A 15,688-nucleotide genomic window follows, 5' to 3' on the forward strand; every position below is an offset into this window, starting at 1 on the left:
AAACTCATCTTTACCGTAGAGGTTGAAACCCTATTTGTTTTATTTTCCATCAAAATCATTTATGATACATGTTGAGAAGCATGTACGGCGCCCGGAAGATGTTCACTGAGCTATTCATATATTAAGACACTTCACGAAAAGTAATGCATGAGTATCGTGAGGATTCTTCAATCTTCAAGCGTACAGACATCATTCGCCAACGAAGATGTCAGCCAAAAACGCAGAATCGCGAGCAGAAAAGCGTTTTGATAATGAGAGTCTCAATCAGGATCACACACTCCGTTCGAAACCTTGGATGATCCATACTACGCCGTGGTCTGATATCATTTCTCACAAGTATCAAGGACAAGGAACAGAAGAATTACCTTATGTGGTCACCTGGCTACCAGATGATCCAAGTCGTGGGTTCAAAGACAGGGAGAACCCAATGACATTTGTTTTCTCGTATAAATGGATTGTGACAATGGTAGCAGCTTTTGGAACTTTGGGAGTAACAATGGCAAGTTCAATGCTTTCAGCAGCTATATCAGATATCCGAATTCAATTTCCCGGGTATAATGACATGACTTATATCATGAGTGAGTACGAGTGGTGTGTGTTCTCAATCTCAGAACACTGATTGATGACTACATATAGCCACGTCCGGATTCTTGATCGGATTTGTGATTGGGCCACTACTCTGGGCTCCTGGAAGTGAAGTGTTTGGACGAAGAATGATGTTCATCGTCACGTATATCCCTTTTACTGCTTTTAATGCTGCATGCTGTGGAGCCAAAAGCCTTCCAGTATTGATCGTGCTTCGAAGTTTTGCCGGAATATTCGGTAGTAGTGCCACCGTGAATGCTGGGTGAGTCCCGCTCGATTTATCTCCCTGGAACCGTTGGATAACCTCTTCACCCCTCAGTGGCACCATCGCCGACATGTTTCCAGCTCATCAGAGGGGTTTAGCTATGGGGATTTTTGCGGCCGCTCCTTTCCTCGGTCCAGCAATAGGACCAGTAGTGGGTAATTCTGCTAGACGACATCTGTGAGAAAGTGCGCTAATCTTCCGCACTTGTCTCCCAGGCCGGAGGCTTTTTATCCGAAGCAGAAGGCTGGGTCTGGGTCGCTGCCTTGATAGCTTTCGTCAGTCTTGTACTTTGTATCATGGGAGTACTATTCAGTCCAGAGACGTACTCGCCTTTTTTACTTCGTAGAAGAGCGACTCGAATGTCGAAGTTCACTGGAAAAGTGTATCGAAGTCAACCGGACGTGGTCAAACCTCTAGACAAGCAGAAATTATTCATGAACCAATTGAAAGTACCATGGATTTTGATGTTCAAGGAACCAATAGTATTTCTCATGTCGCTGTAGTGAGTTCTCTGCATGATTGCTTTGATTGAGCGTCATATACTGACAATCAAGGTGTCATTCAGCATGTCAGTGATCTATGCTATTCTATACGTGAGTCGCGAGTTCAATGATTCTCACAGCCAGCTTTCTCGCGCAATTGCTTTGACTCGGTATATTTTTTGACGACTTGTGACAGATGCAATTCACCTCATTCCCTCTGATCTTCCAAAGAGCTCGTGGGTGGTCTCCTGGAGTTGGAGGTCTGGCCTTTATCGGCATCACTGTTGGAGCATTCATTGCTTTGGGGTATATAATATTTTACGAGAATCCTCGATATTCGAGAGCAAGTTTTGCGGCGGGTGGGTATCTTGCTCCAGAATCTAGATTTCCTAGTGTTCTCCTTGGCGCATTTATCTTCCCGTGAGTTCAGAAGCTACTGGTCTCATTCCGGGTCTTGATGATCAATGATTGATTTTTTCGCGTGGATAGTATTGGTTTATTCTGGTTCGCTTGGACTGGTGTTCCAGTAACGATACACTGGATTGCCCCTCTGATCGCGACAGCCTTCATCGGTGCGGGTATAGTTCTACTCTTCTTGGGTGTCATGGTGAGTTCCTTCGACCTTCACCTTCAATTCAGAGACTCTCTGGCCCATGGCTGACTGTACGGATGTATCAGAACTATCTTGTCGACGCGTACTTGTTATACGCTGCTTCCGTACTTGCTGGAGCAGCAGTGATGCGATCGATCTTTGCAGTTATCCTGCCCCTCTTCACAGTGGATATTTTTGATCGTCTAGGAATCAATTGGGCCGGTACTTTAATTGCTTTTTTGGCATTAGCTTTTGTCCCTGCTCCATTGTATGTTGACTTCCTCTTCCATTCATCACTTGGTGACCCAGCAGACCTTGGCATTCGAGCTGACAATGGTAATGAATTTGTATCAGCATATTCTACTTCTACGGTGCCCGGATTCGAAGATGGAGTAAATTCGCTAGAGAAGCGGATGATATGGGCCAGATGATGGCGAAGAGAGCAATGGCTGCCCGAGCTCAACAAGCCAAAGCTGAAACTGAGCAAGTGATATCTCACGACACTTCCGATACAAGAGTCGGAGAACCCGCAGATATAGCTCAAAGTGATGAAACGACGAGAACAGACGAGGTGAACGATGTCCAAGATCTGACACGCAGAACGGATGGGGTCACAAGAACTCAGATCTCGACGGCTCAGACATCCGTTTGAGAGAGGGTATAAAAAGATGCGTCGAGTTGAAAAGATGGACATTAGTCTGAAAGAGAGGTACATTTTATTCGTAGGATATGAGTGATACTGTTCGTAGGCGTAATTCGATGATCACCGATATGCTCCGATATCCGATCGACACAAACTGATTTCGATTATATCATATCTGCAGCGTGCGGTGTACAATGAGAGGTTTCACTTGCTTTGTTTCATCATTTTGATTTCTTTGACTGAGACTAACACACGTTAGCTTCATGCACTAAAACCCCAATCGTAAGGCTTAAAACAACTATTCGAGAGTATAAACATGCATGGTAAATTACGATCTATCCGATGAATATATCATGTGTCTTGCAAAATTTGATGTCGATATATATGGCACAGGGTATAGGTATTTCATCGGACTTACATATCACGTCAACTAGCATACTCAGAAAGTTTCCGTTTCGTCCTAAGGGATCGTCAAAAAGTTATCACTGTGATCGTAGACACATGATGATTCAAACAAACTTACGATGTCGTCCTCAATCACACTCCCCTTCCTAGATTCAACCAACTCGTGTTGAAGCCTTTTGATCTCACTGATCGACCAGATTAGTACAGCTGCGTTGCAAAAGAAGGATAAACAAATCACTTACTTTTCCAGATCTACCACTTTGGCGTTGTGCGCTTCGTGCAACTTGGTCAAAGCCGGAGAATGAGCTTGGGTAGGCGGTGGGGAATTAGGCGGAGTGCGAATGGCCTAAACAGGGGTCAGATCTCGAATTAGCACAGTGCTTATTTCATTCAAAAGCAAAATCCCACGGCGAGTTTAGCAAGCGCATTGTTCTTCTCCAGTCTCTCGTCCTATGGAATTTCTACGGGTGAGCTCAAGGTCATACGGCGAATCCACACCGTATTACTCACTTGTAATTTCTCTTCGAGATCTTTCATCAAACGTTTCATTTCATCCGCTTCCCTCTTATATCTTTCTTCAGCCTCGTAAGTGTCCCGGACTCTTCGTTCAGTGGATTCCCTTTCGTTCTCGGAATGTTGGTCTTGAATAGCTGCAATTGAAGATTCAAAGTGTGATTTGTTCATTTCGGCCATCTATGCGAGTAACTCATGAGTATATTTCCCCACTACGTATCCGGATCCTCATACCGGATACAGCAATGGTAGATGTCAAACCCACCTCTTTGGCACCCGCCAATTCATCTTTGACACCTTGCAATTCCCCTTTGATCTTCTTCAACTCCACTTCCATCTCCGGATCACCCTTGCCGAGATGTTCCACCTCGTCGATCAATCTCGAGAGCTCCGATTTAAGGTTCTCGTTGGTTTCAGTCAATTCACCTAATTGATCTTTACTAGCTACCACTTGTGCTTGAGCGGAGAGAAGGGTTTCTTCAAGCGATTGAGTGGATTTAAGATGATCTGCCTGAACATCCAGTATAGCGATACTGTGTGATGATTTCAGTGCTTCGATTTCTGCTGAGTGGGCTTCGTGAAGACTTGATCGCGTCGAAGCAAGTTCCTCTTTGATAGCCGCAAGTGCACCATGGTGCGCTTCACTGGCAGCCACCTGGTAAACGAGATGAGATAAGCTTGTCAACTATGTCAATATCACTCTATTGTCACATACTTTTGCGTCCTCAACAGCCTTGGAGTACTTCTGTTCAGATTCTTCTTTCTCTTTCTCCTTTTCCCCTTCCAACTTAGCAATGATCTATTTGTCTACTATCAGGATCACTGCACAGCCACTGCGATTGATCACATCACTCACTTCGTTCAACGAGGCCTCTTTTGCTTCCATAATCCTTCTTACTTCGGCAAGTTGTTCAACTTCTTCTTCCAATTCCCCAGACCTGGTCTTCACATCGACCAGCTCTGTTTCTGCGGTGTCCTTAGCGCGGGTGACGTCCGTAAGCTTATCCTCAAGCTCGTGCTGGGAGATGGAAGACGACTCGGCCAAAAGAGCATCGTGTTTTTCGTTAGCCTCTTTCAATCTCAATTCAAGCTGTGCGAGAGCTTCGGAATGCTGAGCAGACGATTCAAGTAGAGCAGCGTGGGTGGTCGTCAGTTGCTCATGGGTTATTTGTAGATCCTGGTAGTAGGTGAGCTCCACTGTGATCAGAGTCATCGTCAACTCACCTGTAACTCATCATGTCTCGTTCGGCTCTCAGTTGTGATTTTGTCCAAAGCGTCCTTGTGATCCTTGCTTGCACTCTTGTGAGTTTCAATGTTCTTGATCAGGTCCTATTTTGCATTCATAAGCTCAATTCGACACTTCTGCCTCTGCCCACCTTGTCATTTTGAAAAGAGTCAGCATTCATCGAGCACTCACCTCTTTCTCTTGGGCCCATCTGGCGTCATCTCCCTTACTCGACTCTTTTGCTTTTTCTAGCTCCTTCTGCAATTCATCAATCTCTTCTTGAAGATCTCTGATTTGATCTTCCAAACCGTTCACCCCAACGACAGACTTCTCAGCTTGATCGGCACCTTCAGCCAAGTCACCCTCAAGCTTTTCTTTCATCTTTTCCAGCTCAGTCACTTTGACCTCGAGGGAAGATTTGGCTTCTTTCAATTGGTCAAGGGCAGAAGTGGATTCATCTTGAGCGGCACGAAGCGTTGAGACCTCGTTCTGGACTGTGTTGAGAGCAGTATTCAGTTTGGCGATTGATGACTGGGCGCCGGATAATTCTGCTTGGAGCGAATCAAGTTGCGAAATGAGAGATTGTTTCTCGGTAGAAAGGCTGCATTGACTTTGATGATCAGCGTACAATCTGTGCGTCCGGTCTGATGTGAGTTTTGAGCACTCACGCAATCAATCTCTCCTCTAACTCCTTGACCGCTACATCCTTTTGCTCCTCAGCGAGTTTCAACTCGGCGACGTGGTTCTCTCTTAGCTCGGCAATCTACCAAGGGCAGCGATTAGTTTTAATGGTACATGAATTGACGGGGAACGAATCGCTTGCCTTATTATCGTTGTCCACTCCCGCGGCACTCGCCTGTTCCACCTTCGATCGAAGATCTTCTATCGCGTTTGCATGACTATGAAACGATGCGTCAGTATTCTTCAGTAGTGTGTGTGAAGATACCCAGCTTCAAGAGTCTACTCACTTCTCCTCTAAACCGGTTTTTTCCCTGTCCAACTCCGCTATCCTCTTCTCGAACGTGTCTTTCTCTTCATCGGACCGCTTTTCTAGCTCTAGAATCTTATCCTACATATAGTATATTAGCGAAGACCTTGCCTCTGAGTGGCCCAGACACACCTTGAGTCCCGCTACCTCATGCGATCCACCCGTTCCCGTTGTAGCACTGGGTTCAGAACCTCCTCTTGATTTCTGAGCTGCCCCAACACTAGGCCTAGAAGGGGGAAGCATGCTCGGTCTTCCAACAGGTGGCTTAGTAGATAACCTGGAGGTGGAACTGGCTAATCCGACGCGAGGCTTGGGAGTGCTGGAAGAGGCGGAATTCTTTGAAGGTACGTTAGCGGGTGGTCTAGATTCAGGTTTGCGTACTGTTCCATTGGAGATACCGGAAGTCGCGAGCGGTTTCGTTGCTCTCGCCGTGCCAGCAGCTGGAATGGGAGGTTTGATAGATGGACGGGGTTGAGCTTTGATACCATTTGAGCTAGTACCTGTGGTGGGAAGGATAGGCTTAGTGGCCGCACGAGCGGGAGCATTGGACATGGTAGACGAGGTGGTTGGTGCTCCGGGTCTAGTGGGCTCAGTCTTGGTGGATGTAGCTGCTGTAGGTCGAGTGACGCCACCTGTAGGACGAGCGGATGAAGTGGATTGCGATAAAGTGGAAGTATGTCTTGGTCTAGATGTGGTTGTTCCTGTCATAGTGGTAGATACAGCCGGCCGAGTGGAAGAAGTCGTAGGTTTTAGGCTGGTTCTAGTGGGTGCGAGTGATTGTCGAACGGTCGTTGTTGGTCGGGAGGTAGAAGTGGTCAAGGTGGATTTAGGAGTTGATTTGGGTGAGCCTGCTAATTGTATGGATAAATCAGTATGAATGCCTTGTGCTGATGCTGGTGAAGATATGCTTGTTCCAAGTAGCATTGACATCCAAGGATGGAGATGACAATACACTCTACCATCTCATGTGATGGACATGTACTCACCTCCAAACACACCGCTCTTCAATACATTCTTAACTCCTCCAGCAGCATCCTTTACACCTTGTACGATCTTGTTCTCTTCTTTCTTTTGCACTTCAGCATGTTCGAGTCCATCGGCTTTGTGATCCACATCCGACTGGTCTCCGTTTTCATTGTCAGTGTCTTTCACTGCTTTTTGCGCTTGGACATCTTCGATCAACTCTTCTTGAGGTCCAGTATTATCTTGATGGACGATAGCTGTTAATCCTGGAGAACTCTTACCGCCGTCCACCTGATCAAGTTCTGGTCTCACGACTGTAGTTTCTTGAATCAATTCTCCTCCGCCTTGCCCATTCCCTTGTGAAAGTTGTTCAACCTCCTCTTGTTTGGCGTTTTTCTCAGTTGGATCATTCATCGTTTTCAAGCTGAAAGCTTCCGAGTTCTGTGACTCCGGTCTTTCCGCCATTGTGTCAATGTTCTTCTATGCTCACCAAGATTTGCAAAATACGTGAGATCGTCAGAGATCAGCAAAGTTAAGCGATGTGAAAATACGATGAATGAATGAAGATGTTGTATGGAACAGAGCATTGACAGTCACAAACGCATCTACCGCGTTTTGCCCTTCTAAGTTACTGTTGACTTTCTCTGGACGCGCTCGGACCTCCTCCACTTTTTCTTTGTACTTTTGGATTTCCATATATGTAATGATAAACATCATGGTCAGAATATACAAAGAATGCATACCAAACCAGTGATATTAACAGTCTGTATATAATTTTTACCAAACCCCACCATCCAGCCGGAAATCCTATATGCATGATATAAACAAACAAAGGGAAAAGGAAAAGCAAATGTGTTTCAACCAAAATCACAAAAATATGTCAAATCATTCAATCTAACTCTCACACAGTGATCATAGATGTTGATAGACGAATTGTCCTTGCGATATGACTAGTTCATCCTACCTGAGGAGAACTATGGACGAGGCGATTCATCAAGAGATTTATTAAGTTTTGTTTAATGATATGCTGCAATGGCGTTGATGTATGTTTGACCGGATTCACTAATAGTACAACATCAGATGAGAGGTCTTTGAACGCAGACAGGGGTAGCTCACCTCAATGCACCGTTTTGGTACATTGGCCAAACATCTCCTAATCCATCACCGTTCGAGTAGGCGTAGGCATGTACTCTCGAGTCTGACTCGAACAAAGCAACAATCTCGTTGATGAAAGTGTTGATCTCTGATTGGTCGGTACAAGGGATGAAAGATGAACTGTCATCGACGCATGCGAACTGGGATGGCCGAATAACAACGTCAGTCAATGACTGATAACGGTTCTGTCACAACGAACGAGTTAAAGGGAATGACTCACCTCAGTCACCCAGATGGGTTTACCAAAAGTATTATAGTAATAATCAATGTCAGCTTTTACACCGTCCATGCTGTTTTTGTTGACGTGGATATTGGTGATATCCCAAGGCACAGTAATCTGACTCTGGAAGGAAGACAAGTATCCGGTGTACGCATCGGCAGCTTGATGACACATTGATGGAGACAGTAGAGTTGATCCTTTGGCTTTCCAAGGACCGATGAGTGTGTTCCAAAGAGTAGCAGCTAAATGGATAGATCGTGATGGTGAGCAGTCATCCCTAAGATTGGTAAGTCAATTGAACAACGTACCGACAGAAACAGCGACATTAGCACTTCCCCAGGTGGAACAGTCAGGTTCTTCGAAACCCATGATGTATTGAGGAGCGGTGGTGATAGCTTCAAAGATGGACAATCGGGAAGCATCGGTACTGTCTGAAGTACCTGCACCCCACAGCATTGGCACAGCGATGGGGGTGCCAGAGTGGCCAGAAGGGTCGGCGGACCAGTCTGTTGATCCCGTCAGCGTGGGATGATATTAAGATCACAAATCCCAAAGGGTCAGGTCATATCTACTCACCGTACCACCAACCGATATGAGCTTCACATTGATCGTAAGCGTCTCCACCTGCGATACCAGCTTTGATACCATTAGGAGTATAACTTCCGTTGCTGGAGGTTGAAGTTGCGGATGTAGCGGCAGCTGCTGAGGCTGAGGTTGAGGAAGCGGTAGTTGCGGCAGAGTATTCTGAAGCAGTAGAGGTGACAGAATATTCAGTAGTAGTAGAAGAAGGGGAAACTTGTGCTTGCGAATCTGTCTGTGTATTATGTGAGTATTGTGAGCTTGCATGTTGCCATTTATGTTTATTTTGATGGCTTACAGTGTTCGTGTTCACGTAGTTCTCTTTAGGACTTGACCATGAGTTTGAGGAGGTTGAAGTGGTAGGTGCAGCTGCAAGCGCTTCCGCAATGGTGGTCGAGGCGGCGTCTGTAGCGACGGCGGTCGTTGCAGAGGTGGTCTTCGCTTTACATGTTCCTCTTTTCTTGACTACCTTCCTTTTGGGTTTTTCGGATAACGCTCGTGGGAATCCAGCGTCGATTGAACCTTGACGTCTTTCAACGACAGTGGCCAATCGTTCGACGGCTCGAGCGTGGTTAACTGATTTGGCGAAGTGTCGTCGGTGGGTGTTGGATGAGAGGGCAGGAGTAGCGAGTAGAGCAAGTAAGGGGAGAAGTGTTGAGAGTTGCATCTTGATAGTGGTTGGTTTTATGATTTTAAACTTGAAATGGTGATTCGTTGAGTTGTTGGATTTGCTGAGTCGATTCGATTGATATGTTGATTGAAGTTGGAGGTTTGTTGTGATGTTTTTTTACTTGCAAAAGAGTGTCTGTGCGAAAGTCGATGTCGTGGAGGCCTGTGAAAAGATTGATATATGTATAGTCGTTGCAAACGGATGTGTTGATGTTGACGATGGAGTTGGAGTTGGAATGAGCGTGTATCAATCGAGGTTTAGATGAGGTTGAATAAAGATTCTCGTCAGCTCATTGTTTCGTTCATGGTACATGTAGATGTTTGCTTCATGGAATCAAAAGGAAAAATCAAGTGAACCTTTCCTCCGGTCTCCTTTCTTCCTTTTCCTTCAATCGATCAATGCGTTGTTTCCCCCCTTGGAGATAAATTATCCCCTCTCAATCCCTGCCTTCAACAGGCTGTGATCGCATTGTTCACATGTAAAGGGACTGTTTTCTGCGGAATGAGGGTTCTAGATTCTTTTCGATTAATGAGAATGACATAAAGTGATAAACATCAAGATATCTATCCCAATCACCGCAGTAAAAGTGGTCTGTGATATCCTTTAAAGTATATTACTCTCTCCTTCTCAAACTCAGAGCCAACATGCCATTCCAGGTCACGACAATCAGTGCACAAGAATGAGACAGAAGCAATGTGACATATGCCATATTGCGCAGATCGAAAAAGAAACAAACAATCAAAACAAAGGATGTTTCACGTTCAAACTACGCGTGGTATACTTACCGAGTGAAATGTCTGTTGAGATAGCTTCAAGCTATTTGTTGGAGTGTCGGTGTGGGGGTTTGATGGATTGTCGATGCTCTCAAAACCGGTTTTGAGAATGTGTCGAACGTTGTCGATGTCGTGGTTGATGGTGATGGTGGAAGATGAGGAAGCAATTGATGACTTTATAGCATCCCTATCATCTTTATCTTTTTGTTTTGTTTTTCCAGTGGCGCGACCGGGCGCGTCGCCTCTTTTTCTTTATTGTCTTGTTTTTCATTTTTTCCTTTTCTTTCAAAAAGAATCCCTGAAAGTCATTCTCGGTTGAATCGTAACCCTTCACGGCATCACCCCAGAACCCAAAACATACCAAACGCAGCTGCAAATGAATCCGAGGGAGAGAGAGAGAGAGAGTCCAGACAATTCAAAGACAATAAAGGGCGTGCCTCTGTTTTACCGGGAGATCAGAACAATGGGATGATAAGATTCCTCCGAGACAAGCTGAAACTTCACTCTTTCTTTGCATGAAACGTTACGCTTGAGCAAGAGCTTTAAGCATACCAGGTCAAAGCTTTCTGCCTCTATGACATAGTTGCGACCCCCTCAAATTGAGAGGTGCTAGAGCCCGCTCTATACGCACATACTCTGTTCTGTTCCAATGACAGCTCGACTCGTATGCCGCGCCTCGACTTCAGCTTTGGGAATGATGTTCAGATCTCGACTGATGCCTCGACACAGTATTCCCCTCGAAATGAAAAGGGGTTTCTCAACCGAAGAACGTCAAGGTATCCGGTTACCACGGCATCACCTTGAGTAGAACAGTCGAGCAGCAATCTATATCATGCTAGCCTTGCGATTGACAATGAAACAATGCATGACGATCATGAAGATGTGTACAACCCTATATGCCTTGGCCAGGATAGCCAACACGATTCAATACAATGATGATTCAATTTGAGAGATAATAAGATATACTTCTCTAACCCCTCTTTCTGTTGTTAAGACCCTTCTTTTCTCATGTCCTATTTTACACTACCATTGACAACTAAAAACGTTGTTTGATCTAATCATCACCCCCAAAACCCCACACATCCTCTTCACCCCCATAACTCCATTCTTCCGCTTCTTCGTCAACCTCGTCATCTTCATCGTGCTGTACTTTTCTCACCACGAGAGCCTCCACGCAGATCAATTCATCCACCCGAGCTTCATGAACCTCGGCCGACTCATCGGAGGGCGATACTTGCGTGTCTTCACTGGTCAATATCGGGACTGGATCCTCCTCTTCCTCGTCTTCTTCGGAGATAGTCCTGACATCCGCAAATGAGAGCGATAAACTGTCCAACGGGATATGAAGCAAGTCGTCTAAAAACGATTCCTCGGTTGATGGGGTAGCGAGTCTAAGCGAAGACGGCCGAAGGGGCTGATGAGGTAGTGTAAAGATTGGCGCATCGGTGTTGTTGCAGGGTTGAAGCGAATCTGTATCGCTAGTATTTGTCGACACTGCTGTAGCGGAGGAGGAAGTCAATTCTGTCCACATTGGATTCGTACCATCACCTCTTAGCAAATCGAGTCGTCTAGCTTCTGATTTAGCTGCTGATTTGCGTCTTTTCTTAGAGTTCTTCTGTGTGCCGCACTTATCCTTGTCGTATCGCGTAGGGGATGATTGATCAGGATGGTGAGGAGAGGTTGAAGGTGATTTGCACATGGGATAGGGATTCGATGGCTCATATTCGGTGTCCAGATCAAATAAGAATGGTAAGACATCTTCATCCGCACTCCTCTCTTCGATATGCACATTTCCGTCTTCTTCGTCGTCGCTGCCACTAGCAGCAGCTAGGTCGACTGGATCGAATATCAACTTTTTAGGTACAGTACCCCCATATATTCCTATATCTTTCGGCGTATACTTCCTTCTGCGTCTACTTTGTCTACCCCTTCCAGCTCCAACAGAATGTTTGTCCACATTTGATGGTCTGTCGTGACGATTGTCCTGGCATGTGAGGGATCCATCAGGTGATAATGATTGGAGCGGGTCCAGATCTGAGCGTGAAGAATGAAGGACAATCTCCTTGAGGATGATTACTGTGGCTCCCACTTCAGAAGCCATTAGTTCCAGTGTACGCAAGGATGCGTCCATCTCCAATCGAGGTAGACCAACGACTGTTCCGTCATCTATATTGGTTCACGTTCCAGCCGGTAAGCTTCGCGTCCTGATTCCATACAAAGGGTAAATCTTTGGCGAGCTCAGACAATGTACTCACCTGCTAAACCTAACTCGTATATAGCCTCATTTTTACCTTGTTTCAATCTCCACATCATCTGGGTGACCAATCTTTCGAATCTTTCCGATGTTGGATCGATCAACTTCAACTTATATTCTATGTATCCAGCTTTATCCCTCTCCGCAGCCAGCTTTGGTGTGGTCCAAGATTTTTGGGCCTGGATCAGTTGATGTCTCTGCACGTCCGATTGCGGATGAGAGAGCTTTTCGTTCCATTCCCTGAGAGCTTGTGAAGTGGATAAAGGGGGCGTCGAGTCGCCTGATACATCTGGAGGCGTGGATGGTGAGATGGAACAGGTGGAAGAGGAAGATCGACGAGGTTTACGTGGTAAAGACGTTGTAGAAAGTGAATGAGCTATTTCATGCCATGGCGAAGGTCGACGAGGTATATCGGTGGCCAAGATCTTTGGTGAGGGAGATGGGACAGTGGGTTGATCAAATACCGCGACTGGCGACATTTTGAACCGGAAACCCGTTGGATTGATATTGTTTGATCAGACTCGTTTATGATATAGGGCTCAAGAGTATATTATCGACAAGGAGGATCTGTAAACGGCGTATTTGGTTCCTACACCGGATAATCATCGTGTCGTTGTGCGCTGCTCTGTGCGTGTGGAGAAAGGGACTGATGATAGGTCTCAGGCAGCTCCTGATACGGCCATGGTGTATGGTGGGAATGAAGCTGATCGTTTCGGCGTGGTCTATGTATGCAAGAGGAAAGAAGGATGAAGGGAGTTAGTCAGATTGCAGAGTAAGATCGTCGAGTCAAGAAAATGGGTATCTTTTTGCTTTTTTGCATCCGAACCGTCGATGTGGCACTTGAGGTGGCAAAAAATGCACGATACATGTCATTGGATATTTCCAACCTTGCCATGTTTCATCAAATATAACAAGCCAGCATTAAGTTCATAGAGTCATACTAGTCGTACAGTAGTGTACAAGTGTTCTAATATTATCAAAAGTATTCAACATGTCATTTACAGAATAATCAGATCTAAAGAAGTATCGTCTCTGACAGCTTCGCGGAGATGATATGAATTATCACCTATATCTTGATAAAACCAGATCATGGTGAGGATCTATATCATTTGAGTTAGTGATCGCCGACTCCAGCATAATTAAATCAATCATGAGATGGTATAACATACCCTTTGAGCGTGTTGAGAATTATCACCACTTTCAACGGGACCTTTTGCAAATGGTAACAATCTGATGAATATCTCACGTTGATGGTGATCGCGACATGCGCATGCAGCGAATAGGATTGGCCATATCCATCCTGCCAGGTGACTAAGGCATTCCATATCAGCTTTCCATCTTTGGTCGCACGAGAAAGAAGGGTGACGATTGAGAATCATTTGCTTCAGGTGAACTTACCCAATTTCACCGATGGCTTCGTTACACAGTTGAGAGAATGCAATGACCAATGAGCCTAGTTCTGGAGAAGTGGTAGAGAACATTGAGACTTTATGTTGGAGTAGGATCATTAGACCTAATCGCCAAATTCGCTAAGAAAGAGATCATCATATCAGCGGAGTGCTTCCAACTAGTTTGCCTGACAGCACCTTCTGCGAACAACGAAAATGAAAGGGCACTCACACCGCCAAATTGTAATCTTCTATCATCTCTTCTAGCTTCTAATCTTGCCGGCCATACATGTTCCAATTCCATCATCGCGCTCGTACATTCAAACTCCAGATTCTCTTTTAAAGTCGAATCTTGCGAATCCATCATTGATCTTTTCGCTATCAAAGCTGTGACATGTGCGAAAGTAGGTGCGAGTACTCTGGGAAATCCAAAGATCACTTCTATTATATCGGGTATCAAAGGTGATGCCTGCATTTGTGCTCCTCGCGAAGATAGAAACCATGGTTTAGTCTCTTGACGATGTTCAGAAAGTGATATCGGAATTTTACCACTTGTCAAACAAGCTAATAATATCATGTTGTAAGTTAACCTTGCCAATGTAGATCGCCTGAGGACCGCTTGCTTAACTCACCATATATATCCAGCATCGCACCTAATTCAGCATATAAAGCGGTAGATAACGGTTCCTTATTTTCCAATTGACCACCCTGATATCCCGTCAAAGGCGGTGAAACACCGATAATCCAACCCGGTCCACCTTTCTCAACTGATCTCTGTATCATGACATTCAACTTTTCCCTCCATGTAGATATTGGCGATTCTAAATGTTCACAAAGGGATAAGGCGAATGCGACCACACCTAATTTTCCTGTGATCAAGTTATCCCTGTTTTCCCTCACTGACGTAACGTATGCTCTGAAAGGATCTGATAGTTTGACTCGGTTCTGAGCTGAACCCATTGGTAGAAAGCCTTCAGGAGAAACAACAGGTGTCATCATACCAGCTCGATGGTGTGAGTGGTCAAAGAAGGAAGCGAAACAACGCCGTACGAGAGCTGAAGGATTGGTAAGTAGCGCCGTGAAACTATTTTGAGTGGTTGCTTGGGGCTAAAAATGGCTCAAAGGAGTCAGTCCACATAATTCGCAAGCACGATGAAGCGAGGTATTTACCTTGACCATAGGGAATGTATTTGATAAATCCATTTCGGAGGTTGCAAGAGGGCTATTCCATATTGACTTAGACGACCTTCAATGGTATAGTCTGTGAGATAACTCACTTCAATAGCGCAAGGGACTGGAACTCGGCCGCCATGTAGTGTACCACTTGTCTTTGTTTCAGCAAATTTTCATAGTTTCTAGATTCCAGTGAGATCTGTGTTAAGGGTGATAGGATCTGATCTACTGTAATGTGTGAAGGGCTCAAGGAATCCAACGTGACTTTGGAACTAGAAGCGAATGAGGATCGGTCTAGAGAGGAGTCCTGTGCAAAGAATGTCAGGTCAGTTTAGATGATGACGGTGACACTATATCAAGATAGGCTTACTTCCATGCTGGCAACGCTTGACTCAACATCGCCCAGATGCTTCTCCTCGTCTTCATTCTCATATTCATACTGGCAGATCCTAAGTGGATGTCTAGCACAATTACTACATCTTGGCTAGCAAATCAGTCAGTCACGGAAGGTTTCTCAAACGTCGGTATTGGTCCTGGCAAAGTGTGACGAATACTCACTCTCTTCTCGTCGCATTTGACACGTCTCTTACGACATGTCAGACAACCCATGACCGATCTAACTCTCTTCCTCTTTGGTTTCCCAGTTGCCGTTAGACCGAAGGTCGCCCATGGTTGTCCAAGGGTTGGACCTTCCATTGACTATGAACCGTGTTATCTTGATTATAGTCTTGATCAAAATAATCTCTCCGAGATCAATCAGCACAATGTATCAGAGACACGAGGGAAACCAGAATCTTGCTGGGGAATAGTGGCCG

General features: G+C 45.3%; 5 protein-coding genes across 5 annotated transcripts; 1 reads left to right on the plus strand and 4 right to left on the minus strand.

The window, feature by feature from the left end:
* Positions 1 to 205: 205 nt before the first annotated feature.
* On the plus strand, positions 206 to 2,576 carry IL334_006884 (uncharacterized protein; the record flags this gene model as incomplete). Its single annotated transcript, XM_062938581.1, has 9 exons — positions 206 to 578; positions 637 to 847; positions 905 to 1,001; positions 1,066 to 1,352; positions 1,416 to 1,443; positions 1,529 to 1,752; positions 1,822 to 1,939; positions 2,011 to 2,192; positions 2,279 to 2,576. The coding sequence occupies 9 exons, from the start codon at positions 206 to 208 to the stop codon at positions 2,574 to 2,576; spliced, it is 1,818 nt and encodes a 605-aa protein (XP_062794632.1).
* Positions 2,577 to 3,006: 430 nt separating this feature from the next.
* Positions 3,007 to 7,126, minus strand: IL334_006885 (uncharacterized protein; the record flags this gene model as incomplete). Its single annotated transcript, XM_062938582.1, has 15 exons — positions 3,007 to 3,027; positions 3,091 to 3,157; positions 3,215 to 3,318; positions 3,381 to 3,422; positions 3,483 to 3,665; positions 3,751 to 4,140; positions 4,201 to 4,284; positions 4,342 to 4,662; positions 4,710 to 4,814; positions 4,903 to 5,311; positions 5,379 to 5,473; positions 5,534 to 5,609; positions 5,679 to 5,779; positions 5,831 to 6,549; positions 6,685 to 7,126. The coding sequence occupies 15 exons, from the start codon at positions 7,124 to 7,126 to the stop codon at positions 3,007 to 3,009; spliced, it is 3,159 nt and encodes a 1,052-aa protein (XP_062794633.1).
* Positions 7,127 to 7,677: 551 nt separating this feature from the next.
* Positions 7,678 to 9,282, minus strand: IL334_006886 (uncharacterized protein; the record flags this gene model as incomplete). Its single annotated transcript, XM_062938583.1, has 6 exons — positions 7,678 to 7,723; positions 7,778 to 7,956; positions 8,037 to 8,278; positions 8,345 to 8,542; positions 8,613 to 8,850; positions 8,914 to 9,282. 6 exons carry the CDS (start codon positions 9,280 to 9,282, stop codon positions 7,678 to 7,680), a joined length of 1,272 nt encoding a protein of 423 aa, XP_062794634.1.
* Positions 9,283 to 11,112: 1,830 nt separating this feature from the next.
* IL334_006887 (uncharacterized protein) lies at positions 11,113 to 12,791 on the minus strand (the record flags this gene model as incomplete). The annotated part of the gene is made up of 2 exons (XM_062938584.1): positions 11,113 to 12,224; positions 12,314 to 12,791. The coding sequence occupies 2 exons, from the start codon at positions 12,789 to 12,791 to the stop codon at positions 11,113 to 11,115; spliced, it is 1,590 nt and encodes a 529-aa protein (XP_062794635.1).
* Positions 12,792 to 13,310: 519 nt separating this feature from the next.
* IL334_006888 (uncharacterized protein) lies at positions 13,311 to 15,569 on the minus strand (the record flags this gene model as incomplete). Its single annotated transcript, XM_062938585.1, has 9 exons — positions 13,311 to 13,412; positions 13,482 to 13,623; positions 13,711 to 13,841; positions 13,933 to 14,264; positions 14,333 to 14,807; positions 14,871 to 14,922; positions 14,978 to 15,180; positions 15,244 to 15,357; positions 15,432 to 15,569. The coding sequence occupies 9 exons, from the start codon at positions 15,567 to 15,569 to the stop codon at positions 13,311 to 13,313; spliced, it is 1,689 nt and encodes a 562-aa protein (XP_062794636.1).
* Between the last annotated feature and the right edge of the window lie 119 nt (positions 15,570 to 15,688).

Source organism: Kwoniella shivajii, chromosome 9, assembly GCF_035658355.1.
Source record: "Kwoniella shivajii chromosome 9, complete sequence".
NCBI classification, from domain to species: domain Eukaryota; kingdom Fungi; phylum Basidiomycota; class Tremellomycetes; order Tremellales; family Cryptococcaceae; genus Kwoniella; species Kwoniella shivajii.